Source organism: Nicotiana tabacum, chromosome 14 (genome assembly GCF_000715075.1).
Source record: "Nicotiana tabacum cultivar K326 chromosome 14, ASM71507v2, whole genome shotgun sequence".
In the NCBI taxonomy this organism is placed as follows: Eukaryota; Viridiplantae; Streptophyta; class Magnoliopsida; order Solanales; family Solanaceae; genus Nicotiana; species Nicotiana tabacum.
Genome location: NC_134093.1, coordinates 37,433,298 through 37,460,446, shown reverse-complemented (window position 1 = coordinate 37,460,446; position 27,149 = coordinate 37,433,298). Strand labels below are relative to the sequence as shown.

At 36.4% G+C, this 27,149-nt stretch overlaps 2 protein-coding genes across 3 annotated transcripts; one reads left to right on the top strand and one right to left on the bottom strand.

Annotated features, from left to right (window-relative positions):
- The first annotated feature begins 1,913 nt into the window (after positions 1–1,913).
- LOC107787421 (mitogen-activated protein kinase 15-like) lies at positions 1,914–9,288 on the top strand. Of its 2 annotated transcripts, XM_016608989.2 has the most exons (10): positions 1,914–2,587; positions 3,318–3,726; positions 3,847–3,974; positions 4,083–4,142; positions 4,275–4,424; positions 4,510–4,665; positions 4,758–4,969; positions 6,777–6,881; positions 7,047–7,207; positions 8,471–9,288. In XM_016608989.2, exons 1-10 carry the CDS (start codon positions 2,564–2,566, stop codon positions 8,761–8,763), a joined length of 1,698 nt encoding a protein of 565 aa, XP_016464475.2. In that variant the 5' UTR covers positions 1,914–2,563; the 3' UTR covers positions 8,764–9,288. The 2 variants fall into 2 exon arrangements, with proteins under 2 accessions (XP_016464475.2, XP_075085612.1); XM_075229511.1 differs by lacking the exons at positions 6,777–6,881; positions 7,047–7,207; positions 8,471–9,288 and adding an exon at positions 6,004–6,474.
- Positions 9,289–9,814: 526 nt separating this feature from the next.
- LOC107787422 (BTB/POZ and MATH domain-containing protein 2) lies at positions 9,815–18,286 on the bottom strand. The gene is made up of 4 exons (XM_075229512.1): positions 17,509–18,286; positions 14,242–14,590; positions 11,104–11,380; positions 9,815–10,437 (listed from the first exon to the last, which is right to left on the bottom strand). The coding sequence occupies exons 1-4, from the start codon at positions 17,925–17,927 to the stop codon at positions 10,259–10,261; spliced, it is 1,224 nt and encodes a 407-aa protein (XP_075085613.1). The 5' UTR covers positions 17,928–18,286; the 3' UTR covers positions 9,815–10,258.
- Between the last annotated feature and the right edge of the window lie 8,863 nt (positions 18,287–27,149).

Here is a 27,149-nt window from a genome sequence, read left to right as displayed (position 1 = left end):
CGAGAAAATACCAATGTTTTAACCAATATTAAGCATTCCAAGAAACAAAATATTTATAGTATAAAAGGAGAGTGCCTATTGCCTAGGCATAAAAAATTGTATTTTCATAGGGATTCATACAACCTCAAACCGACCAAAGTGATGTATGCAAATTCCAAGTCCCGAGCAGATAATTTAGAATTCCCCATATTTTCTTTTCCACTTTTTTTTTTATAAAAAAATATAGTAATCTATTCTTTTAAAAAGAAAAAAATGTGAGAAATTTTTGTCGATTCTTAATTTTAAGTTGGAACTGCATAAATAAATCAACTAAACGGGGGAATGATATTCCCATGTTGATTTCAAGAGAATTTTTCAATTATTAGAATAATAAATATTTACTTGTACTAGATTTAGGGCCTGTCTGGCCATAATTTTTTTAAAAACTTTTTTTCCAAATCTTTTTTACCTTTTTTTCAGAATCAATGTTTAACCATGAAAATTTTAAATTTCACTTGAAATTGAATTTCAGATTTTTTTGGAAATTTGCAAAACTCAAAAAAACTATTTTTTTTTCAAAATTTTCATTACAAATCATGCGCAAAAATTCAAAAACATCTCCAAATTGTATTCATGTTCAAACACACTTCTAATTTTTAAATATTATTTTCAGCTGATTTTTTTTCACTTTTTTCTAGAATTTTACAATTCTTATGTCCAGCTACCCACTTGGTATAAATGCTCAGCTTGATTTCCCCTTTTTTGTTATTCTTTAAATGGCTTTAATATATGTTTTTAGTTTCGCGAGCTTATTTTTGATATATAACATCTCTATTTCCTCGTTAATATTAGTGTGAATTAATTCTAATAGTATTCAGTAACATATATTTTTCAGGCATTAATTGGAATTTTTTGGTTCTTTTGGTAAGATAGAGGAGGCCAATGCAATTAACACGACTAGAAAATATATGATAAAGAGGTGCAGATAACCTCTAAGAGTAGATGATTTATTGGTATTGTTATCACGCCAAAAAGTTTATCTTGTATTTTATATTTAACTCCCAAATTTGACATTATAACAAAGTAAATTATACCAAAAAATGTTTTCTTACCCCACCCACCCCCCCCCCCCCAAAAAAAAAAAAAAAAAAACCCTATCTCCTCTACCTAGTTTTTCCTTCTCTCTATTGTTAAAAGATGGAGTAATTAACTTAACTAATCTAATTTTTTAGTTTCTTCTCCTTTGTATTAGAAACTAAATCGGTTCAATTGCTCTTTTATTATTTCTCTAAAAGAATCATTAAAGTACATTAACGCAATTTGTAATGTACTAGCAAAGGCGAATCATGAATTTAGAATAAATATAACATCAATATCAACAGTGAAATTTGACGATATAAAAGTTACATCCAGACTAATAAATGAGTCAACAATTACGAGAGCTAAAAAGAAAAGTAACACTTTTAGAGTTCTCTTTTATTATTCTGTTACTGATATACAAGTAGTATATAGTGATATGCAAAGTAAAAGCTTGTCAATCGATCATATTGTATAACTTAGCCAAATTCAGGCAAGTACCACAAACTATAAATGTTAGCTCACACAAGTCACTCTTTCTTAGTCCAAACTATGACCTCTTTAGTTTTTATCAAGATCACAATATGCCCCCATTTAGCAACCAAAAGACCACAGTTTAATAAAAATAAGAGTAACTAAAAAAATTTCAGTTGTTCAAGAGGAAAAAATCAAACCAACCACTTTACCAAATCTATACTAAAATATCAAGCAATTTTTGAAGTCCAAATCCAAAAATGCTCCCCAACCACTAGATTGTTTGCAAAATCTTGGTAATATAACGGTAATGTGGTGAAGAATATTCAGTGGCAGTTGTGTCTTTTACCCCAAAAGAACACATAATTATTAATAGGGTCCCCAAAGTTTCATGGATAGAAATTTTCCAATCTAAAATTTCCTATTTCACTTCTCTCTCGCTCTCTCTCTCTCTCTCTCTCTCTCAAAAAACTTCAAGAAACAGTAGACCATTTCTCAAAGATATTCCCTTTCTCTCTATCTGGGTGTTTCCAAGATCTGATTTTTACTCACTTTCTCTAACTTAAGATTGGATCTTTACATAGTTATTTTCAGTTTTCAACTTTGGCATTGTTGTACATGTATTAGAGATCATTGACAAGTGTTGTTTTGTTGAGCTTTTTATTTATTAGTGGAGCATTTAATAAAAGCACTTTCATTTCCAGCTATACCCCAAAATTTGTTGTCATATAGTGCTTCCCACACACTCTTTTTTTTTTTTTTTTTTTTAAAACTCATTATTGGATCTTGAAATCTTGAACAAAGTTTCCATATTTGCCCTTGCTGTTCTGATTTGGGGTTATTTCTGGGGTTTTGACTGCAAGATTTTTGGTGGGTCTTGCTTGAATCTGATCATTTTTTGGGGTACTTTTGGTTTCTTGAAGTTTGTTGATTGATTCTTGGAGGTTTTGCTTGAGCTACTTTTGTGATAAGGCTTTTGGCCTTTGGTTATTGCTAGCTGTGGTTTGTGGTTTTAATGCTTGCCACCTGAAATATGCAGCCTGATCAGAGGAAAAAGGTAAGACACTTTCAAATTTTGTCAGCTTAGATACTAGTTCAGGCTATAAGTAGTATGCTAGAATCAGTTTTAGCAATAACCTAGTTGTTGTAACACTTAGATTTATTGTTCCTTTCTTAATAGTAGTGATATTTGCTTGGAAGGGTTGGGGGGGGGGGTTGTCTTTTATGTTATGACGGTGGTGTCTGGACTAGCTTGCACCTCGACTATTCCATTGGATACCTACTACCTCCCATCAGCACATACCAGGTAACTCTGCCAACCAAGGTTTAGGATGATGGGAAGGAATCATCTAGGATCGGCCAATCATTTATCTGATTTAGGACATTTGGTTGGAGGATTAAAATATTGATAGTTGTATGATTTAGGAACCTAGCTAAGTGGTAACTGGATCTTCTTTTCGTGCTTTGATATGTGGTGAGGTCTAAGGCTAAGTGGAATGTCAGACCTAATAAATGTAGTCACTATGGTACTATGCAAGTTAAAATATATGGTCCAAGCCAATCGAGAAACACAGTTGTGGAGTGAATCAAATAGTTTAACTTATATGGTTTTGATCAAATGGAACGATTGAATTGCTCCGTAGCTTGTGCAGGTTGGAATAGCATAGCTGCACACTTCGAAACATTTCTATTACGAGATAATGTGTGTAGCAATTGAAGTATTGTATAAGATCCATTTTTTGATTGGTCTTATAATCCATCTTGTGAATTATTATATGAATATGCAGGGGTCTGCAGATGTAGATTTCTTCACTGAATATGGTGAAGGGAGCCGATACAAAATTGAGGAAGTGATTGGCAAAGGTAGCTATGGTGTTGTCTGCTCTGCATATGATACCCATCTAGGGGAAAAAGTTGCAATCAAGAAGATAAACGACATCTTTGAACATGTCTCTGATGCCACACGTATCCTTCGTGAGATCAAGCTTCTTAGGCTTCTTCGTCATCCAGATATAGTAGAAATTAAGCATATCTTGTTACCTCCTTCTCGGAGGGAATTCAAGGACATCTATGTTGTCTTTGAACTCATGGAATCCGATTTGCATCAAGTCATTAAAGCAAATGATGATCTGACGCCGGAACATTATCAATTTTTCCTTTATCAGCTTCTTCGAGGGCTAAAATATATACACACAGGTTGTATGCATTGTGCATTAATTACTACGACTTTCCTCCACAAAAGACATCTTTATATACTTAGACATTTACATAATATATCCAATTCTAATAATGCCTCTATATTGGAATATTATGCAGCTAATGTCTTTCACCGTGACCTGAAACCCAAAAATATATTAGCAAATGCCGACTGCAAGCTCAAGATCTGTGACTTTGGTCTTGCAAGAGTGGCCTTCAATGATACTCCAACAGCTATATTTTGGACTGTATGCTTCTTAATGCTCAGTGCAAAACTTTAACGTTGAATATAGTTCTATTAATGAGCTTAGCAGAACATGTGATATCTAACATCACCTGATTTATTGTTCCTGTAGGATTATGTTGCCACGAGGTGGTATAGGGCTCCCGAATTGTGTGGATCATTTTTCTCTAAGGTGTGAATATACAATTTTCTGCTTTAGATAATTGTTCTGATCTATTGGTGAATTAGCTATGGGTTTCTTCATTTATTATGATAACAGGCTAACAGCACATTCTAAGACAACATTATTGTGACTTGTCCTCAGTATACACCAGCAATTGATATATGGAGCATTGGATGCATATTTGCAGAACTATTAACTGGGAAGCCTCTCTTTCCGGGTAAAAATGTGGTTCACCAATTAGACTTGATGACCGATCTGTTGGGCACACCATCTCCAGAATCCATTGCCAGGGTATGTCCCAACATGTTTCCCGGAACTCAAGATGTTTTACTCTGATAGCTTTGTGGCTAATATATGGTTGCTTTTCTGCCTATAGATAAGAAATGAAAAGGCTCGGAGGTATTTGAGCAGTATGCGTAAGAAAAAGCCTGTGCCTTTCTCCCATAAATTTCCGCATGCAGATCCCCTTGCACTCCGTTTGCTAGAAAAGATGCTTGCTTTTGATCCTAAGGATCGTCCTACTGCAGAAGAGGTACAAATACACTATGTCTATCTGTTTCCAAAAAGTTGCATTTTTTGCGACTCCAGCTCCTAACAGGGCCTTTATTCTTGTTCAAAATTCAGGCGCTTGCAGATCCATATTTCAGGAATCTGGCCAAAGTGGAAAGAGAACCTTCTGCTCAACCTGTTACAAAAATGGAGTTTGAATTTGAAAGGCGAAGGGTGACAAAGGAGGATGTGAGGGAGCTAATATACAGAGAAATTCTTGAATACCATCCAAAGATGTTGAAGGAGTTCTTAGAGGGGCAGGAACCAACAAATTTCATGTACCCAAGGTACATTTGGCTCGAACTGAGTTTTTCGTCTTGTCTTTGAACTTGTGTATTACATGGTTTTCTTCGCATTCATACCTCTTATATTGCATGTGCATGTTAATGAGTTCATAGATTACATCTATATATTATGTTTAAGTTCCAGTATTGCAACTCAGGTGGCATGGCCACGACGTCGTGTTCTCTTAGAAAGATGGATAGAGTTGAGAAGTTTCACTACGTCTATTTAACCTCATATCCTTTACATGAAGTCTTCTCCATCGTTCTCTTTCTTTCTTCTGTTTCGTTTCTGCTATTTTCTTAGTTAATTATAGTGCTGATCTCTTCCATTTCGCATGAATGTTTACCTACATGTTTTCCTTTGCTTAGATTAATAATCAATGTAGTTCTATGTTAAACTGCTTTATTTGCATTGTGAATCAGAGCAGACTTCTCCTCCTTGGGGTAGTTCAGAGTTCAAAGGAACTCTTAACTTCAATTTCAAGGTAGTCCAACTTTGAGAACTCTTCTAATAAAGGATTAATAGGAGTGGTTCTTGTCTTGTTTTCCTCTTGCGATTTGATACAGTAGTTCTAGTTCATGCAATCAGCTTTGACCTAGAAAGGTGTAAATCTAGATTTGTTTACTCTAGGAAGATCTTGGAATGAAACCAATGTTCCATATGATGGCATGTATTATTTTATTTAAAGGTAATTCATCTGGATCTATAAACTTCCCATTTTCGGATGTGGTAGTATCCTGATCGACCCTCATTTTGCCAATCACAAGTATTACTCTCTACGTTTCATTTTAAATGAGGTAGTTTGACTCGGCACGGAGTTTAAGAAGAAAAAAAAGACTTGAAATATGTGGTCTTAAAAGCTTAAAGGGTAAAAGTTTTGTGGGGCCATGAAATTTGTATGGTTATAAACGCTTCTCATTAAGGGTAAAATGGGTAAAATGAAGAGTTTAAAGTTGAATTATTTTCAATTGTATAAATATGTCAATTCTTTTTGAAACGTACTAATAAAGAAAGTGTGTCATCTAAATTGAAACAGAGGGAGTATAATTCATGTACAACAACAACAACGACATGTCCCCAGTGAGTTTCCACAAGTGGGGTCTGGGGAGGATAAGACGTCCGCAGCCTTACCCCTACTCTGGAAGGGCGGAGAGACAAGTATTATAATTCATCTGCCTGATAAAAACCGTTGTGGTTCATCTGACAATTTGCTTGAGAAAGATGTACATCTAAATCTTTACCAGGAAAAGAGATCAACTCAGAAATGGCCAACTTTAGAAGCTTACAAAGAGAGGGCAAAGATGGCACTTCGACTTAAAGTTTTCTCATTATCTCAAGAAGTTAAACTTGATACTATCGTAGGCATGTCCCAAGAATGACTGGTGTACTTGATTCTCTCCATGATCAGTCATGTCAAGCTTATTATGAATCGTCTGTTCTTTTATCAAGCCTCAATCTGGCTGCTTTTTACCCTCTAGAAGACCTTTCTCTAAGAGAAACCTATCATTTCTGGCTTATTTGTACTCATCCTTGCTAGCTGCAGTACAAAATTTATGGAGGGGGGCCATGGGTTATTGAGAAAATTTGGTGGCGACCGTAATATTCTGCTATGGTACATATAACATATCAGCACTCACTTAGTCCTATATGAATAAACTCGCTATTACTTAGAAAAATGTCTTAATAGGGTATTATACACTGTAGTTTCTTTTAAGAAGCAGAATTTGGTTGCGTTGGAGTAGCGAGTTTCTGATTTGTTTCTCTTTGTTGTCTATTAGATCACTGATAGTTTCTTCTGTCTCTCCCCAGTGCTGTTGACAAATTCAAGAAACAATTTGCATATCTTGAAGAGCATTATGGAAAAGGAGGGGCTGTTGCTCCGCCTGAGAGGCAGCACTCATCATCCCTACCCAGGTTAGTCCCCGGCAGTCATGCTAGTTGTTCAAACTCCTTTCTCCTTTGACTATTTTTGTTACTTCTCCTAAGCTTTTCCCATTAAAGTAATGTCCTGCAAGGTTTTGTTATCAGATATTTCTCAATTCTTGCACAACTCTAGCCACTGATAAATTTTGGATACAGGGCTTGTGTATTATATTCAGATAATTCAGTGCAAAATCCAGTTGAAGTTGCAAATGATCTTTCTAAATGCTCTATCAAAGAAGGCGAGAAACCACATGTAGACCGGAGTTCAATGATCCCCATGACAAGGCTGCCTCTCCAAGTTCCCCAGAATGTTCAAGGTTTGATTTCACTAGTTTGCTAACTTCTAGTTAGCGTCCAATATTCTGATCTCTTTTCATATTTTAAATGCTAGAAGTATGTTTTCCTGAGAGTAGTACTTAATGTGTTTCCGGGGGTACTATTCAATTTTTCTCATTTGATTGTTGCCAGCTATAAAAATTAGCATTCCCTTTTCGTATTGATGATGGTGTATGCACTCAAGATTATATTCTTCCTTCTGCATTGAAATTGGGAAAGACATATTGGGATGCTGCAATTCCTTGTGAATTGTTAATGAATTAGCATATGCAAATGATTTGTTGGATATCTACATATGTAAAACTTGGAAACCTGGAAAAGACGTGAAACACTCTGTCTTGCCAAAATTGAGAGCACAGAAGTAGTACTCCTCCATCTCAGGTGCCTGGTATAGTCCAGTTTACCCAAAAGTTGTTTAGGAAGAGAGTCCATAGGTGTCTTACTGTAGCGTAATGCAAAAATAGGTGCTTGATGTTCTCCGGCCCTTTTTCCACATCGATAACCTCTATTGCAGAGCTAAATTCCTCTTCTCTGGAATTTCTCTTTTGTCAAACACGCTTGGTGAACTACACATCTAAGAGAAAGAAGCCCCTTATATGGTACTTCGGACTTCTAAATTGTCTTCCATTTTGCTGCACTGTTATCTCTGTTACAGTAAGAGATTTGTAGCAGAATTTCACTGTGAACACCACTTTCCTCTTTTATTTCCACCCCAAAATGACCTTTACATCAAATAACTCTTTGCCTTCTTCAAAGGTCTTAAAAGATTCTGCAACCTCCTCCAGCTCCCAATCTTTCAGGTTCCGTCTGAACCTTAAAATCTGTGTTAGCCGACAGGGTGAAGAGTTGGGGAAATTATTCTTTCAAAGGGGTATGTCCCAATCCTATTGTCTAGCCAGAATGAAATCCTTCTGCCGTTTTCCAATTTTGAAGCCAATTCTTTTATTAAATTCAGGCCACAAAGCCCTAATATACTTCCAAACTCCCACCCATGAGGCACTAATACTGTGTCATCAAGGATGAAGTTAGTTTCACTGGTGAGAAACTCTACGTCAAGTTCTGTTCTCTTCTGGCTCATTAGTATTCTTGTAAACGGAAAACAGATAGATAAGACTGATACATGATGCCCTAGTGCGCATACCCTAGTTGTATAGAAGAGAAACATCACTATTTAAGCGATATGAGGTTGCTTTAATGCTTAAGAAAGTGTTATTATGTTATTAACAAGAGGAATTGTCATGCAGGTGGTGCTGCAAGACCGGGGAGGGTCGTTAGTTCAGTGATGCGCTACAACAACTGTGGAGCAGCAGTGACGGCAGCAGAGGTCATTGAACAGCGGAAAATTGCAAGGAACCCTGGTGGTCCGACTCAATATCCCATTTCTAATGCTTCATACCCTAGAAGACATCCCAGCTGTAAAAATGAAAGGGGTGAAGATAGTAGTGACGGTTCCAATGGTGTGCAGGCAAAACCTGAACAGTACATGGCAAGAAAAGTTGCTGCAGCTCCAGGTGGACCTGGTAGTCAATGGTATTAAATTTATGGGATCTCCGATTAACCATCTCACACTCAGCTTCCCAGTTCAGCCATGTTACACACGGCTTACATTCCGTAAGGATGGTTCACTCATAAAACACGCCAGATCCAAGTTAATTTGACTGTCAGCCATAAGTTACCAGCAAGGCCAAGTTCAGGATTGCTTGGTAATTGATGCGAGGCGAGCACTTGAACTTGAAGAGTCCTAATATGTGATTTTGGTGGGTTCAGACGTTTACTTGTATTGCTAAACTTTAAAAGGTTCAACATGGAGTCTCCTCCATGACCACTCATGGTGTGTGATCGGGATAGAAATAGAAACACTGATGAAGGTGGATGTTGGTATCTGATGACAAGAACTACTGGTATCAGTTACTTCTTCATGTTTCTTTTTTCTTTTCCCCTCTCCCTTTATTCTTTGCAAAAATATTGTAGACACGCTACTTTGTTATATGACTAAGACATTGATAACTTAACGTGTAACCTGTAACATTCTTTAATTAAACAAGGACTTCTATGTTTCTAATCCTCCTGGACTCATCAGTAAAGTACAACAGGTGACGTGATATTTTTGCTTTTAATCATATGCCTGATCTGCCTGCCTGCCATGGTGATGCGACGCCCGTTCTGAAACTTGTTTTTTCTTCTGAATCTCTTTTTTTTAGGCAATGTTGACTTGGATGTTTCAATCTATATCTTCTGGATCCCTCCTTTTAAGTTGATGTGAACTTGTATGTAATACAAGACATTGTTGCAATCAAGATCAGTCACTCATCTATGCTTAATTCCAAATCAGTAGGCATCACCTACTTCAATTCTCAATTACTCATTCTGCTTTATTCCAATACTACAAACTTTGCCTTGAAAATGTGATAAGTAGCTATGCACATACGCTTAACTAGTTTAGCCTTTGTGAATCCATTTAGTCAGTATCTCCTATTTGAATTTCTTCCATTCAAGGTCAGAAAGCTATTGTGCAATTTGCATATTTCAATCAGTGTCTTGGTCACATTCTGATGTATGGTGAAACAAGTGTTGCACTGAAATAGAAAAGGAATAAAACACTTAATATTTGAATAACAGTAGAAACCAGAATATCCATCATCAACAGGACACCAAACTCAGACCAGTGAGCGAAATTTGCTCAACTTGACAATATTACAATCTTCAGAATAAAAAGGGAAAGAAAGAAATCACACTATACCAGCATCAACCGCTGCTTAGACTCACACAACTGTTGACTTCGTCCTAAAATGAGAACATTTAAGCACCTACTACACATATTGCAGGCACCTCCTCATCCACCCTAGGTTAAAGGTCCATTTGCTCAGAAACAGAACAATACGAGTGACCAACGAAAGCATTCCTGGACTATATGCACTTTGATAATAGAACTAGTAATAGAATCAATAACTGTACCAATTGGAACTGTCAAATTCTTTTTATGACAATGTCATTATAAATTGCTACACAGCATCAAATATGGAACCTTGCACTCAATAAATCCTTTGCTTCACTCTTCTTCCATTCACATCAGTGCCATCTAGAATGTGTCCACCGTGTACATAAGAAATGATTGCATGTTCATTCATCCCAGCGACATACTTCAGCAATTCTGTGATGACAGAAGGACAACTCTCCTTCAAGTGATCAAATCCCTCCGATTGCATCACAGCTGAAAACAGATAAAAACTGTCAGATGCATTTAACAGGCCAGATCAAATCCCTCTGATTGCATCAGAGCTTAAACAAATAGAAACCCAGTAAAGATTATTTAACAGGACAAATAGCTGATTGCCTGCAGGAATATATGTAGAACAAATAGCAGAAGTGCAGACATATGACATCTAGCCAGAAGTTTGTGTTGACAGCAGTGTAAACAAGATATTTACAGAAAAACATCCAATCAGGACAAGATCTTTTGATAGCCCATTCATAAATTATTCACTTTGCCCTAGGAACAATTGCAAGGTTTCAGTGCAGAAAAGTGAAAGACGTCAATGCTGCAAAGTAATGTATAGCAAAATGAAATACACTTAAAAGACTAGGTACTAGCAAGCACAAGATCACCAATAGGTGAGTAGAATCTCCAGTAGAGGAAAATAATGGGATGTGTTTGCTTGGTGGCTTAATTGGCAAGGGTGAAAAGTGCACTCAGAAAGTCAGGCAAGATATTCATGTAATAACCAGGCTGAAACAACTTTTCACATCAAGTCAACTAAAGGGCCCACAAAGAAATCAATATACTTCTCCAAGAGTTTTCAATATGATTAATTGGTTGCTAATATAAAAACACCAATAGATGAGCAGTTATCCAATCAATAGGCATCAAATACTTCACCTTTCAAGTTCTCAGGCAACGCAATGAACTTAAGACACACAGATTTCAGTTGGACACAATGATGCTGATCTGCCAAAGCTAAAGTTGTGGCAACAGTGTTGATTGTAACATCTTCGCAAAGCTTAGCCTCACAAAGTGCTCTCAATCTCTCAAGCCCATACTGGTCCGCTGCAGCAAGCAGATGCTGAGCCATCAAAGTGACTGCCCATTTTGTATCGAGACCCACAAGCTCTTGTAAATCAGGAAGGGAATCCCAATAGATGAAGTGGAGCAACGCCTGGAAAAAAGCAAAACAAGAAAGTTCTATCAGATAAAACAAAACCTATGCCTTAGGTACAAACAAGTTGGGGTCGGCAATATGAATCCTCACTAACAATGCTCCCATTTAAATTCATATCAGACGCCAAGATTTAAAGAAAAAAACAATAAATCACAGATGCCAAGTTCACTACTCCCAAACTTAGAAAAAATAAGCGTAATAAAGAAGCAGCTATTTGATGACAAAATCCAGGCAAAGGTCTTAGGTTCAAACCCCACTAAGTTATTTCTTCCTATCTGTCCAAGCCTTGGTGGAATTGCTAGTGGTAGGTAGCAGGTATCCCGTGAAATTAGTCGAGGTGCGCAAGCTAGCCCGGACACCACGGTTATCAAAAAATAAGATAAAAAATCTAGGCAGACATCTGAAGGCCTAGTGAAATGATAAAATGATAAAAGTAAAGCATAGGGAAGCATACAAAGAGAAAAGCAACAAGCCTGATGGACTCTAGGCATGAAAAACAATATGCAGACATTTTGCAAAGCCAGATTACTAGATCCAAAAACACCATAACCAACATAGAAACAGACGCACAACACCTCTAGAGCACGCCGGTATCTTAGGTGTTTTGAGCTCAACTACAGCATTGCAAGCCAAGCTCACCACAAATACCACTAAGCTCCGAAGCAATCTTGAGCTTGAACTCATTTGGCTCAGTGAAACAATGTAACCCCCACCTCCATCCCCCTTGGTCTCACATAATATTAATCCTAAAGAAAATATTTTTTTTAGTTCGTGATCACAGAAGAAGCTCAAGCAACACAAGCTCGGCTCCCTTAATGTGTTCGGTCAAAATTGAGTTCAAGCTTAGCTCATATAATTACGCAATCTTTCGCCCCCAGTTCTGTTAATTCATGGCTCTAACCTCACTGCTGCTAGGATGGAACAACAACGCTATTGCTTCTTGATTTTAGGGGCGGCCACAACCTGCTTTTTACATGTAGTTTTTCTTTTAATAGTAGTAGTATCTGCACCAATTTGTGCACCTTGACCATTCTAGCGATTACGTGCTACCTGCCACCAACACATGTCAAACTCTGCCCACCAAGTTTAGGCAAATGGGAAGATGTGCCTTTGCTGAGATTTGAACCCAAGTCTCCAACGATTGCACCCACTTAATTGACAACTAGGCCACACCCTTAGGTAATGCTTTACATGTAATTCCATGAGAACAAACAACAACAACAAACCCAGTTTAATACCATATATGGGGTGATGAGAAGGTCAAGTCCTGTTCTTTCATCCTAATAAGCCTAAGGGTAGTGGTGTCAAAGGCTTGTTTGAGGCACACAGGAAGCCATAAAGCAAAGTTAAATCCATTATGTGCTTCGCCATTTAGCTGGCGTCTCTGTTTAGACACTAAGGTGCTAAGTTACATGCCTCATAACCTATGGGCTGCCTTTAAAAGGGCGATACTAGACAATAAATATAGTTGGTAAAACGATATGTAAATTGTTAAAAACAATATGAAAGAATTTTACTGATCAAGAATAAAAAATTAAATTAAAGTACTTAGAAAACTAGCTCCAACAATATAAAAATGCATTTTTTCATCTAAATCAGAAGTTTAAAATAGTTTCTGAACTTGATTCGCATGATTTTACTTCATAGAGTTCACTTATTTATAGTTACTTCGATTTTTTTGTCCAAATAGTTATTATTGCATTTGCAGTTCATTTTCCTCTGCATTACATATATATTTTTTGTTTTTTTCTACTTTTAACACCTTTCTTTGTTAAAGCCCATGCTTTTTAACACCCTTTGCCTTAAAATCGCAACAGAGGTTGGTACTTTTTGCTTTAGACTCCAGAAAATTCAACTCCCCCCCCCCCCCAAATCACATAAACCCCATTAAACATAAAAATCAAGACCGCAAACTATAATAAGCATAGATTTCAGCTCATCGTACTAAAGTTTACTCTCCTCCCCCTAAACCTACATCTCCATGAGGCACATGCTACCAACAGCAACACCTTCGTAAGCATATTAGCATGTGATTCCAACTAGCATGTATGATATGACCCCTAGTTTGCCTGATACAATATTTTCAATGTTTTTTTTAGAAAGGTAACAGAGTACAATATCATCATTTTGTCCTTTGCCATGTGCAACTTCCCATAATTATTTCACAACGAATCATGATAGTAAAATCCGCCAGAAGGACCTTGTTGAAGTTATAACTAAAAGGGGACAAAAACATTCACCAGTACTTCTTATAAGCATCTTATAAGCAGACTGGCAAAATCTAACATCTCAATACCAATTTGATCCCAGAATAATGCATGGCAAAGGCCATAACCCATTGTTGATAGCTTTTCCACGGCAGTAGTGGAATACAGAAGACTCTAATCCCTTGTTGATAGATTTTGCCACTTCCTAGGAATCTTTATTGAGCCAAAATCCAAATTTCAGCACCAATATTAACAAACAACACACATCATATGCTAATACATAGTCTCACAGAAATAGGATATTAAAGAGTTGTGCACATACAATCTCCAAATATTCTGCTGATAAAAAGTAACCCTGCATATGGTAGCAATGGCAACATATATGGCTCAGGAAGGCAGGTGAAAACAATCAGGTACATGTGACTCAATCAGCACAGAAGCCATCAAATCATGAAGCAAAAAAGAAAACTAGAATAGCTGCTAGTTGTATAGCCATGACATGTATATTTACCATCATTTTTTCATTTTTTTATTGGAACACACAACACTTGCAATAACTTAGAGCATTCATGGGCAAAATTCCTCCCTTCATAAAGAATAATACAACAGAATAAGGGTCAACAGACATGCGAAAGAAAGAAGGTTCCAAACCTTGAATACTGGAGCCTGTATTTCTTCAACTTTAATACTTTGTACATTATCTTCCTTCAATGGACCAAAGAGTTGTGCCCTGAACACGGGGGAGCGGGCAGCAAGAACCAACTTGTGTGCAGCAAAGACTTCACCTTCAACTTCAAACTTTATATCTGCTCCCTCTCCACTCTCTAGGAGCTGCCCAAAATGAATTCCAATGTCTGATGGTGGCACAGGCAGAGAAAAAGTCTTTGGTGTTTCATTGTATGATCTGACAACACCAACAGTGCATTGGACCAAGAGACGATCATCTTTCAGATAGTCTGATGTTTCTAATAATGTTCTCCTGAAAAAGCGTTTATATCCCCTACAAAGACAACCATCAAACTGAAAAAGGTCAATAGATGCATTCATGGAAGAAACAAAGCAAAACAAGAGTACATGTACAAAAGAACTAAATTCATAAAAAAAGGAAAAAAGACACTAAGCTAATAATAGTTTTTAAAATATCTCTATTATAGATTTTGCTACTCCCAAAAGAAGTTCAGTTCTGCTACAAGAAAGTTCTTCCTTCATACATATCTTTCAATAGCAAAAGTTCTGATTTATATGGAAAACCCCACACCTACCACCAAAACTCCTACTTAGAAATGGTGTCTTTTTCCAGTACCCTCTTGGTAACTCGATCCTAAGCTCATTTTGGAGATGGAGGATCCTTTCCACCAGGTGACCCCTCTCTCTTCACATTGAATCAAATGTTGAGCACTATTACTCAAGCATGTGTAAAAAGACCTCAACAAAGTCATGTGGACACTCCTTAATCCGAGGACAGTCTTTGATTTTCAAGTTAAGATGTTGTTGACCCGTTTTTCTTTTATTTGCTCATTTCTCTCAAGAAATATTCATGTAGCACAAAGTTACTAGCAGATGTAAACATGCGGTCCTAGAACATTTTCAGGTGCAGTCATCCAATGAAAATGTATAACCCTAAGGGTGATACTCACTTTTTACATTTTGAAAGGCGAAAACTACACTAAGGATGACTAGTGGACAATGTAATTTCAAGGCTGGTCCTAATAATTGAGAACGCAGAAGCATCCAACTTGGGAAGCAGCAAGAGACAATGAAAATACAAGGTAACAGGTTTGGACAAAAAGGTAGATACCTTTGGATGGCAGAGTAGGAGCAAATACTGAATGGACAATAATCAAAAGAAGCAAATAAAAAATATCAACATCTAAAACAATGGCATGTTATGGCAGGTGTGCAGGAGCATACACATGCCACCTCGAATCACATGAAGAAAACTATGTAATAGGGATTCGTATCAATGCTACATTCTAAATGCAAAAGCTTTTGGAGAAAGTTCTCCATTGAAATTGCCAGAAAGGAAGACTTCTAGATTGGAAGGAGAACTAAAGAGGTTGGAAACATGCAAACAACCATAACAATGAAAAAAAGATTAACTCTGATTGTTATGTTAAAAACTTAGTTTCTGTAGTGGAGATCTCTGAATACGAGACTCATCCTTCGGGTTTCTCTGTACTCCTTGACATGACATGATATTTCTTCGAGGTATATCTCACACGTTTGTGTACTTGATTATACTATGATTACAAAGGTCGCATCCTCCAAAATGCAAGTTCTGCATCACATATTAGGTGGTTGTTGCTTGTAAATTATAACTACTTACCTATAAAAAAGAAAAATCTCACCCTCACCGTAGTTGTACGACAACACTCGTTGAAAACTTCTGCTTAAAGGAGATTCCCCCTTGCCGCATAAAGGAGATCAAAATTTGAACACATCTAGTTTTAATTGAACAATGGGAAAGAACCTATAATGCTATACCTTCTTTTTGAGAAGTACTAGAATCAAAAGAATCATGATGGAATGAGCCTAATGGAGTTAACATGTCTCAACACCTACTATAAGTCATTCATTGTTTATTTGTGCATCATGGCATCTTATATACCCTGCCCAATAGCACCAAATTTCGAATTATCAGGGTTACAGCGAAAAGTAATCTTCAATGCAATAGTATTAAAATCAATAGACCACTTATACTGCAAGGGCCAAGGAGGAAAGCTAGTTATACAGCATTAGAGCCAAAACAGGCCAGATTAGTGGTTAAAGGCGAAAGGCAAGCAGATAGCTGCAAATAAAGAACTAAATACATAGCATGTTACAGTAAGAATTAGACCAACTTTTTGATGAGCAAAGGGATTACATCAATATAGCACCAAGTCCTTTTTATTGTATCGGAGTATGGATAACATATGAACTCAAAAAAATTCACCCAACTATTTACAATACGGAATAACGTTTTACACCAAAAATCTAAGTGACAAAAGGAAGCTTTTCATTCTCCACAATGTTATAAATTTTGAACACACTATATTTTACAAACTACTTGCTCTCAATGTTCAGCTTTAGCTTATGCACTAAATTTACATATTCCAAACATGTACATATACCAACACAGCCCATGATGTACCAACAAAAGATGTTTCTAGACCACCAACGCGTTGCCATAATTGGTGGATCCAGCTTAAGTCAAGGTGACGTCAGAAGCTTTCATTGTAATACAGGTAAATTACATTTGGAATGCCTTTAGAGAAACGGTCAAGCGGGTTCAAGCTTCCGCACTGAAACCCCAGCTGCAGCTCACCATGTTTACTTCTTCATAGCTTGAACACCATTAGAGAAAAACCCAGCTGCGCCCCTTCTTACCATTTTATTAAACCCTAACCTATTCACACTAACCCATAAAAATACTTTTCAGATCAAACAATTCGAGGACTACAAATAACCCATATTAATCAATAAGTCAACTATTCCTCAACCCAAAAGTACTTGTGGCTTCCGCATCCTCTATATCCATTCTACTTTAGTGGACCGCTTCATTCCAGCACTAATGATTAGACTTATCCCTACATATTACATACTGCCTAAAACATAATCCAAATGCAAGTGTATACTAACCCATGATAGCAAAAACAAAAATCAACTACAATTAATAAGAAGTATAGATAAACAACAACAACAACAACTACGCCTCAGTTTTATCAAACAACTAAGATGGGTTTGGCTATATGAATCCTCATTGACAATGTTATCGCATGCCAATATTATACTATAAGAAGTACAAATAAACAGCAGCAACAACTACTCCTCAGTCCCAACAAGTTAGGGTCGGCTATATGAACCAAGTTATCCCATGCCTCATCGCATGCCATTATTATACAATACAATAAAAAGTACAGATGTGCAAAAGAATATTACCACATGCTACCGCGATATTTTAGCGTGTAAGGACCCGTCTCAAGCACGCGACCAAAGTGGGTATGAACCTTATGCCTCTCATTACCACTCTGATCCATAAGAGACAGCTCAAACAAAGCTCTAACGTCAGTTGCATCACTAGCCAACGCTATAAAAAGCGAGACATAAGTACCATTATCCTCAGCACTTTTACCATCAGGGTAAAAGTAAACAGCCCAAGAATGACCACCCACGGTAAAGATCTCAGAAGTTACATATTTCCCAATTCCCATACCTTTAGATAAGGAGTAACCATCTACCTTGAATTCGTGGGACCCATTAATCGTCTCGATTCGAGATGTCGATGTGGTGGTTGTGGGTTGTGATGATGATGAATTTGGGGATTTTGATGGTTCCGATGGAACCCTAAATGTGCCCATATGGTGAAAAAGATGGAATTTTTGGGGTTTAACGGGTCGGTGAAATAATTGGTAGAATTGAGGAAAAAGATTGAATTTGTGATGAAATTGAAGCAAAAGATTGAATCTTTGGGTTAATGGGTCGGTGAGAAATTGGTGGAATTGAGGAAACGATTGAATTTTTGGTGGAATTGAGGAAAAAGATTGAACTTTTAGGACTAATGGGTAGGTGAAACTTGGTCGAATTGAGGAAACGGAACGATCAATTGGGTTAATTGGTCGGTGAAAATTGGATGGAATTGAAGGAGAGGTTTAGGAAGAGGGAGATGTGAGTTTAGGGTTTTGCGAGATATGGGAAAGAGGTTCCGTGCGAAGGTGATAGAGAAAAAGAAGGTAAAAAGGTGTATTTATAAAGTTCTGTGAACGGCGCATCCAAATTGTTTAATATTAAAAAGAAAATACTATTAATTGATATAAAAATATATTACGTAATGATCGAGTACTCCATGTAATAAAATTTTCCAATTGATAAGTTTTTCTTTTGTCAATTGGTAACTCAGTATAAACAACGACAACATCAAACCCAACTTAATCCCATTCTAGGTAGCTAGTATGTACACAGCATTACATCTAACTTATAAAGGTAAAGAGACTATTTACGATACATTCTCGGCTTAAAAAACGGTAAAAATAAAGCAACAAACAATAGTAATAGTAATGTAATAAGTTAATGGAATCGAGTGATATAACAAGTAATAAATAATCAAGAATAAAATAATACAAGAATAGTACTAATATGATAAACCTACGATATGAAATATAAATATAAAAACAAAAATTGAGCAAGTTCTAAATGGAAGATTGCAAAATAGTCTGGTTCTAACCTCTCTCCCATCATGTAAATTAGCATTGAGCGATTTAAGTCTTGATTCCTTCACCTCCTTTGCATAAATAATACCACTATTTTTCATCAGTTGATCGACGTAATAAGTTATTTTTTTCTTAAAAAGAGGTCATTTTTTTAGAGGAGCTCAAATAAGTCGAACATTTTTTGCACATTTGAATTCTTTTCTGCTACTTGAATAAATACTTTGATGCATGTTACTACTTCTTCCGATTCACTTTAAGTGATTTTTATTTTTTAGTCTTTTTTGTGATACACAATATTTAATTTTTTCAAATATCAAAAAGAAATTAACTTCTTCTTTCTAAAGTTGTCTTTGGAGTAAAGAGTCTAAGAGTAGTTTGTTATATTTCTAATGAGTAAATTAAGATTAATATGGTCAATTTCATTGTTAATTAATGTTAAAAAGATGAGTTACTTTGTGAAAATAGTAAAAAAAATCAGGGGAGAGTATTAGTTTTGTGGTTTTGGATAGAATTTGTTTTATCTTTTCTGTCTTTTTTGTTTTTTTATAAATATTTTTCTACTATCTATCTATGTATCTATCTTTATATATGTATCTATCTATTCTATTTATAAAAAGCACGAATACCCTTAGCGAAATGTCGTTAGCCTTTTTTTACCCTTCAAAAATAGATTTCACACTAGACAAAATAGTCATTTAATTATTTTTCTTATATTTAGAAATAAATATTTAATTATTTCCCTAATATTTAAGACTTCTTTCCATTCCTTTTCCTAATGTTTAGGAATAAACATTTAATGGTTATGTCTCTTGAGTTGTCTACGTTCACTAAGTTTATATGTTTCAATGAATACTAAATGAATTTAGATGAAAGAAAATGAATTTCTTTTTAATCAAATAGAGAAGAAAGGGTTCAGATTTACTGTTTCTGTTTCTCCACTTCTCCATATCTTCTGGAAATCTATGCTAATATGGATCTCTAATAGGCCTTTTTTTAAAAAAAAAAAGATTCTTTCAAATCTAGCTTTTGTATTAAAATATATATACACATATCAAGCTTTTATCAATATCAAATTGTACTATTTTAATTCTACAAATAAATAATCTCATATTACATGAATTTTTATTATTTAATACTTTGACTAATATTTTAGAATTTGAAATCAAGCTTCATCTCTTTGAATTTTAGCTTTTGTATCTTATATATCAACACCACCAACACATATTCTTTCACGTATTTGACATAAAACTTAACTCTCATGAATATTGTTACTACATATTTTTAATCTAACATTAATTGTATGAACAAGATTTTACTCCTATAATATTAATTTTTCTTAGCAATTTACATGTATTTTTTCTACTGTAGTTTACATGTATTTGCGTTTGATATTCTTTGCAGCATATTTGGCATTTTAATAAATGCATTATAACAAACTTAACTAAATTGTTCATTGTTGCAAGTCCAATTATTATTCGATGTAATAGATAAATATTTGCACTACTTTAACATCCATTACAGTGTTATAAAATTCATTTTTGTATGCTAATTTTAATTGGTTGATGCGGCAAATACATATGTCGGTCTCACACTAGACAAAATTAACAACAACAACAACAACATACCCAATATTATCCCACACCATGAGGTATGGGCATGTTAGTGTGTATGCAGACCTTACCCTGGATAGATGGGTTGTTTCTAATAGATCCTCGGCTCAGGAAAGAATAAGCACCATATTAATAAAAATATAGATAAGAAGGGACAATACCAAAAAGCCATACAAAAGTAGAATAAAAACAACAAGATAGTAAGGTGATCAACAATGAAAGAAAATAACGGTTAGTCATAAAAATCTACTACCAACAGAAAGCGAGACTGCGTGCCAATACTACTGTTATGAACATCATAGACTACCTACTCTATTACCCTAATCCTTGACCTCCATACCTTCCTATCAAGGGTCATGTCCTCGGTCAGCTGAAGATGCGCCATATCTTGCTTAATCACCTCTCCACAACTCTTCTTTGGCCTACCTCTACCTCTTCGTAGGCCCTCCAATGTCAACCTCTCACACCTCCCCATCGGGGCATATGTGCTCCTCCTCCTCACATGACCAAACCACCTAAGCCGCGCTTCCCGCATCTTGTCCTCAATAGGGGCCACACTCACCTTGTCGTGAATAACCTCATTTCTGATCATATCTAACCTGGTGTGCTCGCACATCCATCTCAACATCCTCATCTCTGCTACCTTCATCTTCTGGATATGAGCGATCTTGACTGGCCAATACTCAGCCCCATACAATATCGTTGGTCTGACCACCACTTGTAGAATTTACCTTTAAGTTTCGGTGGTATTCCTATCACATAAAACACCGGAAGCGAGTTTCAATTTCATCCATCCCGCCCCAATACGATGCGTGATATCTTCATCAATCTCCCCATCCCCCTGAATAGTAGACCCAAGGTACTTAAAAGTTCCTCTCCTAGAGATGACCTGCGAGTCCAACCTCACCTCCCCTTCCCCTCCTTGAGTTTCGCCACTAAACTTACACTACAAGTATTCTATCTTGGTCTTGTTCAACTTGAAACCTTTAGATTCCAGGGTTTGCCTCCATACCTGTAATTGCGCGTTCACACCATTTCGCGTATCGTCAATCAATACAATATCATCTGCAAATAGCATGCACCACGACACCTCCCCTTGGATGTGGCGCGTCAATACGTCCATCGCTAGAGTAAATAAAAAAAAGGCTGAGTGTCGACCCCTAATGCAACCCCATCATAACCGGAAAATGGTCTAGGTCCCCACCCACCATTCTCACTCGGGTCTTTGCCCCATCATACATGTCCTTAATCAACCTAACATAGGCAACAGGTACACCTCTAGCCTCCAAACATTTCCACAAAACCTCCCAATGAACTTTATCGTACGCCTTTTCTAAGTTGATGAATGCCACATGCAAGTCCTTCTTTCTCTCCCTATAGTACTCCATCAATCTTCTAACAAGGTGGATGGCTTCTGTAGTCGAATGCCTTGGCATAAACCCGAACTGGTTCTCGAAAATAGACACGTTCTTCCTCACCCTTAGCTCTACCAATCTCTCCCAGACTTTCATAGTATGGCTAAGCAGCTTGATACCCAGATAGTTATTACAATTTTGGATATCACCCTTGTTCTTGTATACAGGAACCATCGCGCTCCACATCCACTCTTCGGGCATCTTTTTCGTTCTAAAAATGATATTAAATAACCTAGTGAGCCACTCTAAGCCTGCCTTGCCCGCACTCTTCCAAACCTCTATCGGGATTTCATCCGACCCGGTCGCTTTGCCCTGCTCATCTTACGCATAGCCCTCTCAACTTCATCAACTCTAATCTGCTTACAATACCCAAAGTCACAATGACTCTCGGAGAGTTCCAAATCACCCAGTACAATACTCATGTCCCCCTCCTCGTTTAAGAGACTATAGAAGTATGTCTGCCATCTCCGACGGATAAGCCCCTCATCCAACAAAACTCTACCTCCTTCATCCTTGATGCACTTCACTTGGTCCAAGTCACGCGCCTTTCTTTCTCGCGCCTTGTCTAACCTGAACAACCTCTTATCCCCCCCTCGACCCTCGAGTTCCTCATACAAACGACTAAAAGCTGAAGTCTTGGCCGCCGTAACTGCTAGTTTTGCCTCTTTCTTTGCCAACTTATAGTGTTCCTTATTCGTCCTCTTCTCCTCCTTGTCTACACTTTCCACTAGCTTCAGATACGCTGCTTTCTTGGTTTCTACTTTTCCTTGCACCTCTCCATTCCACCACTAGTCTCCCTTGTGACCACCAGAGTAACTCTCTGAGACCCCTAATACCTCTCTCGCGGCTTTACTTTCCTAATTACTTTAAATTATAATTTAAATTACCTTCCCAATATTTAGAATTTTAAAATCAATTAAAATTTTAATTATTAAGTTTTTTTCTTCTTATTGAACTAGGTAGAAGTGCCTAATATTTAGGACTTTAAAATTAAGAAAAAAATACCCTTATTTGAATGGTTAATATCTTACATCTTATTTTTGTGTATTTTCCTAAGAATTATGTGGTAGAGGTTTTATAATTTTGTCGCGAGTAAACATTAGCGTGCGTCTTGTAAACAATTTTAGCTGTTTTTTCATCTCTTTATTTTCATATTATGCGAGTCCTATATTTTTTGTATTACATATTTGTCATCGACTCTGTTTAAAAATAAGGTTGAACATGAAATTATTTTTAGACTAGGAGGATCATCTACAAAGCTATTCGTTTTATCTATATTTAATGTTTAAAAAAGAATTTGTATCCCTATTCCGATCGAGTTACTGGAAAGAAAAGTCTCCTAGCTCAACCCCATGTCCCTTTCTATTATATTTATTGGCTAGCTAAAGATGGAACAGATCTAGGATGTAATATTGTGCTATTGTATCCCTTGGTTTTGTTATTCGTTATACGGGCATGAATTTATAAATAAGTTTTTATTATCTTTATTTTTATTAGTCTATTTTTTATATGTAAGAAGCCATATGCGATTATTATAAGATATATAAAAATTTCTTTTTCATACTGTGTTAACTGACATGAAGGGTAAATGAAAGGCTACAGATAAGACTTTATATAAAATAACATTTGATGCATTCCGCTATAGAATTTGGATGCATGGTTATATGCTTTGGACAGAGAAAAAGTACCTCCATAACGAGGAAGAGTAGATTAATGGATTCTATTTTGCGATATTCTTTTTAATCTATTGCAAACAATTCGTATAGTATTTGTTATTGATTAAAGATTAAACTTTGCATTTTGCTCGCGAAAAATAGATCATATTTGTATCTTCTAGAATGAACTTAATAATGTTTAGCTTTTTAAGATTTTTTAGATAAACTCTTAAATTTTCAAGGGTTATATGTTCTAACTTAAAGGAAGAACGAAGATTAGTGAAAATTAAAGTTATAAAATTATAAAACTGAAAAAGATCTTAAAAGTCAAATATATTGAATGAGATGATTGAGAACTTCTATGGGATGGAGTTTTGTCATTTATTGATTAATTAGCTAAACAAGATAGAGAATAGTCATTTTCAAAATGTTGTACTTTTATTCCGATTTTATTTTATAACTCAAACATAATTTTGAAAATAAAATGTATGTAATTCTCTTAAGATTTTATATAAAAATAGATTTCACATTGGACAAAATCATAATTAATTTTTTTATTTTATATTTAATACTTTGAAACAACTAAAATTATACTTATTAAATCTTTCCTTATTTGAACTATATAGAGAATTTCAAGATTTAGGACTTTAAAATTCATTGAGTTTTTACCTTATATATATAAAATCCTTTACCTCAATTAAATTATGTAATAAAATTAAAATCCCTTACATTTTTTAAAAACCATTCTTTTTGGTTACTTAAGAGAAATAACTGTGTGGTTGAATGTCACGACTCCAAATTCCCACCTTAGGATGTTGTGATGACACCTTTTCTCTATGACTAGGTAAACCTAACCACAAGAGAATATGACAGAAATAACGACTAAAAACATATAATAAAACTCATAGGTCTCATAATAATCTCAATACTGAAGCTGAGTTATAATATTCCCAAAATCCGGTGAGATTGAGTCATAAGCTCTACAAAAATGTGCTAAAATCTCTAATACAACACTGTTTGATAATAGGATAAATAGTAATAAGAAAATGGCGGAAGGTGACTCTGAGGCCTGCGGGCGTCGGGCAGGTATACCTTGAATTCTCTAGAAGTAGCTGAATGATCACTAGCGTCCGACACAAGTAGATGTACCCGGATCTGCATAAAAATATGCAGAAGGGCAGCATGAGTACACCAAAATAGTATCTAGTAAGTATCAAGCCTAACCTCGATAGAGTAGTGATGAGGCCATGTCAAGACACCTATTAGGACAAGAAATACTAAACAGAGTATAGTGTTATCACGACCCAAAATTCACTAGTCGTGATGGCAGCTAACCCAACCCGCTAGGTAAGCTAACTAACAATCATCATATTCCAAATAAGATTAATGAGAAACAAATAATGAAATAACTAAACTTTTATTCAACAACTCAAGGACTGGTAGTACAAGTCATGGGCCACTAAGACTTAGATTTACAAAACTGAAATGAAATAATTACAACATCTGTTTGGAATGTACATGAACATAATTCGAATCTAAAGCTACCAAGGATAAGTGATAGCCATAACTGGAACGCAGGTACATCTTTAATGCCAGCTCCTGCCATACACAACAACATCAACTCCAAAATATGCACGCAAGGTGCAGAAGTGTAGTATGAGTACAACCAACCCCATGTACTAAATAAGTACCCTAACTAACCTCGACGAGGTAATAGCAGCAAGAATTATAAATGATACTCGCTATCACCTGTACAATTTATAAATTCAACAAGTATAGAACATATATATGATCAAATCAGGAAAATCACAGGTAAAACCACCTTGGTTCTCATAATTCTTTGTTTCAAAATGTTCTACTCAGTCAACATTCCACATATAAGAAAGCTTTGCAAGCAATTCAGGTAAACAGTCAAGGATATTGCAAGTAAAGATGAAATGCAATAATCAAATATCAGTCAATTGCGGCGCGCAGCCCAATCCAAATAACAATAAGCCAGTAAGGCTTGTTGCGTCGTTCGACCCGATCCGAATAACCATAACCAGCTCTCCCAGAGCTCACATCAACCAGAAACCCGCCGGTTTTTCACAATCCGCGTGTACACCATCAAAAGAGAAATTTGAGAAAGTGACCCTAGGGGGATGGATCCATATCCACACGCAAGCACGAAAAATTCAACGTGCTATCTGGCAGGCGTGGTCACATGTTGTCACGACCCAAAATCCACCTAGTCGTGATGGAACCTAACCCAACCCTTCAGGTAATCCAATTAGCAACTATCCAATTTAATGAGATTTCTTAATAAAAGAAATGATAATACACCGCTTTTATAGATAATTTCCTAAGGACTGATAGTAAAAATCATGAGTTTCTAAGATAAGAATTTACAAAGTTGGTATGAAATAAATACATCATCTGCTCGAAATGTACATAAACAGATTTTTATAAATCTAGGCTACCATGAACAAGAGGCAGCTACAACCGGAACGCAGGTGCGCCTTCAAATATAGCTCTCGTCGATCACAGCAACATCAACATCCAATATTTGCACGCAAGGTGCAAAAGTGTAGTATGAATACAACTGACCCCATGTACTCAATAAGTAACAAACCTAACCTTAGGTTGAAAGTAGTTACGAGCTGGAACACAGGACGGGGGGTCCAACACCAATAGCCAACAACAGTTCATAACAACATATTGGAAGTAATAAAAGAAGTAGCTCAGAGATAAAATACTCAGCTCGTTCACAGTTCTAGAAAAATAGGTTTGCTTTTCAAGTATATTAGTGAAAACCCAAATCTTTTACCGAAATAGCCAAAATAAGAATACGTTTTGTAAAACTGTGATTTTTCCCAAAAACTTTTCAACAACATAAGAAGTTTCATTTTCAAATGGCATGAGAAAAATACATCTCTATGCCTACATGTTAATGAGTGTGTGGATTCATGAATGACGCAATATCGTACAACATGAGGAAAATGTATCCTTATGCCTGTATGTCAAGTGTGCATGTCAATGCGATGCAACTCAGTGATAAAACCATATGCGTACTCTCAGAGTATCAATTCACTCAGTCCTCCCAGTCACTCAATCCTATCAATCGCTCGGCACTGGCACTCAACACTAGCACTTAGTAGGTACCTGCGCTCACTAGGGGTGTGTACAGACTCCGGAGGGGCTCTTTCAGCCCAAGCGCTATAACAAGCCAATCATGGCATAAATTAATAAAATATGCTGCGGCGTGCAGCCCAATCCCATAAATATCCTCACCATCAGGCCCTCAGCCTCACTCAGTCATCAATCTCTCCAGTCTCCCGGGCTTACAATGTCATGAAAAATTAGCCCAAAAATGATGATGTGATGTATCATTAAATGGTGACAGAGACTGAGATATGATATGAAAATGAATGTGTATGACTGAGTATGTAATTTCAATGTAAGCAAATAATTCAACAACAGCAATGACCTCGGTGGATCCCAACAGAATAAGCATGTGGCCTAGACATGGTTTCTAGCATGAATCACACCTCAAAAGCTCTAGTACGTAAAGATTTCATGGTTATAGATAAGATCAGGTAACTACACAGTACCACGGAAATAACAGAGTCACAATTCACACGGTGCACGCCCACACGCCCGTCACCTAGCATGTGCGTCACCTCAATACCAAACACATAACACGTAATTTTGGGG

Coding starts and splice junctions, on each gene's coding strand:
- LOC107787421 (XM_016608989.2), top strand. CDS start 2,564: ATGCAGCCTGATCAGAGGAAAAAG. Junction 4,425..4,509: donor CTCCAGAATCCATTGCCAGG/GTATGTCCCAAC, acceptor TTCTGCCTATAG/ATAAGAAATGAAAAGGCTCG. Junction 4,666..4,757: donor ATCGTCCTACTGCAGAAGAG/GTACAAATACAC, acceptor TTCAAAATTCAG/GCGCTTGCAGATCCATATTT.
- LOC107787422 (XM_075229512.1), bottom strand. CDS start 17,927: ATGGGCACATTTAGGGTTCCATCGGAACCATCAAAATCCCCAAATTCA. Junction 11,381..14,241: donor TACAGGCTCCAGTATTCAAG/GTTTGGAACCTT, acceptor GCTTTTTTCCAG/GCGTTGCTCCACTTCATCTA. Junction 10,438..11,103: donor GTTGCCTGAGAACTTGAAAG/GTGAAGTATTTG, acceptor ATCTGTTTTCAG/CTGTGATGCAATCGGAGGGA.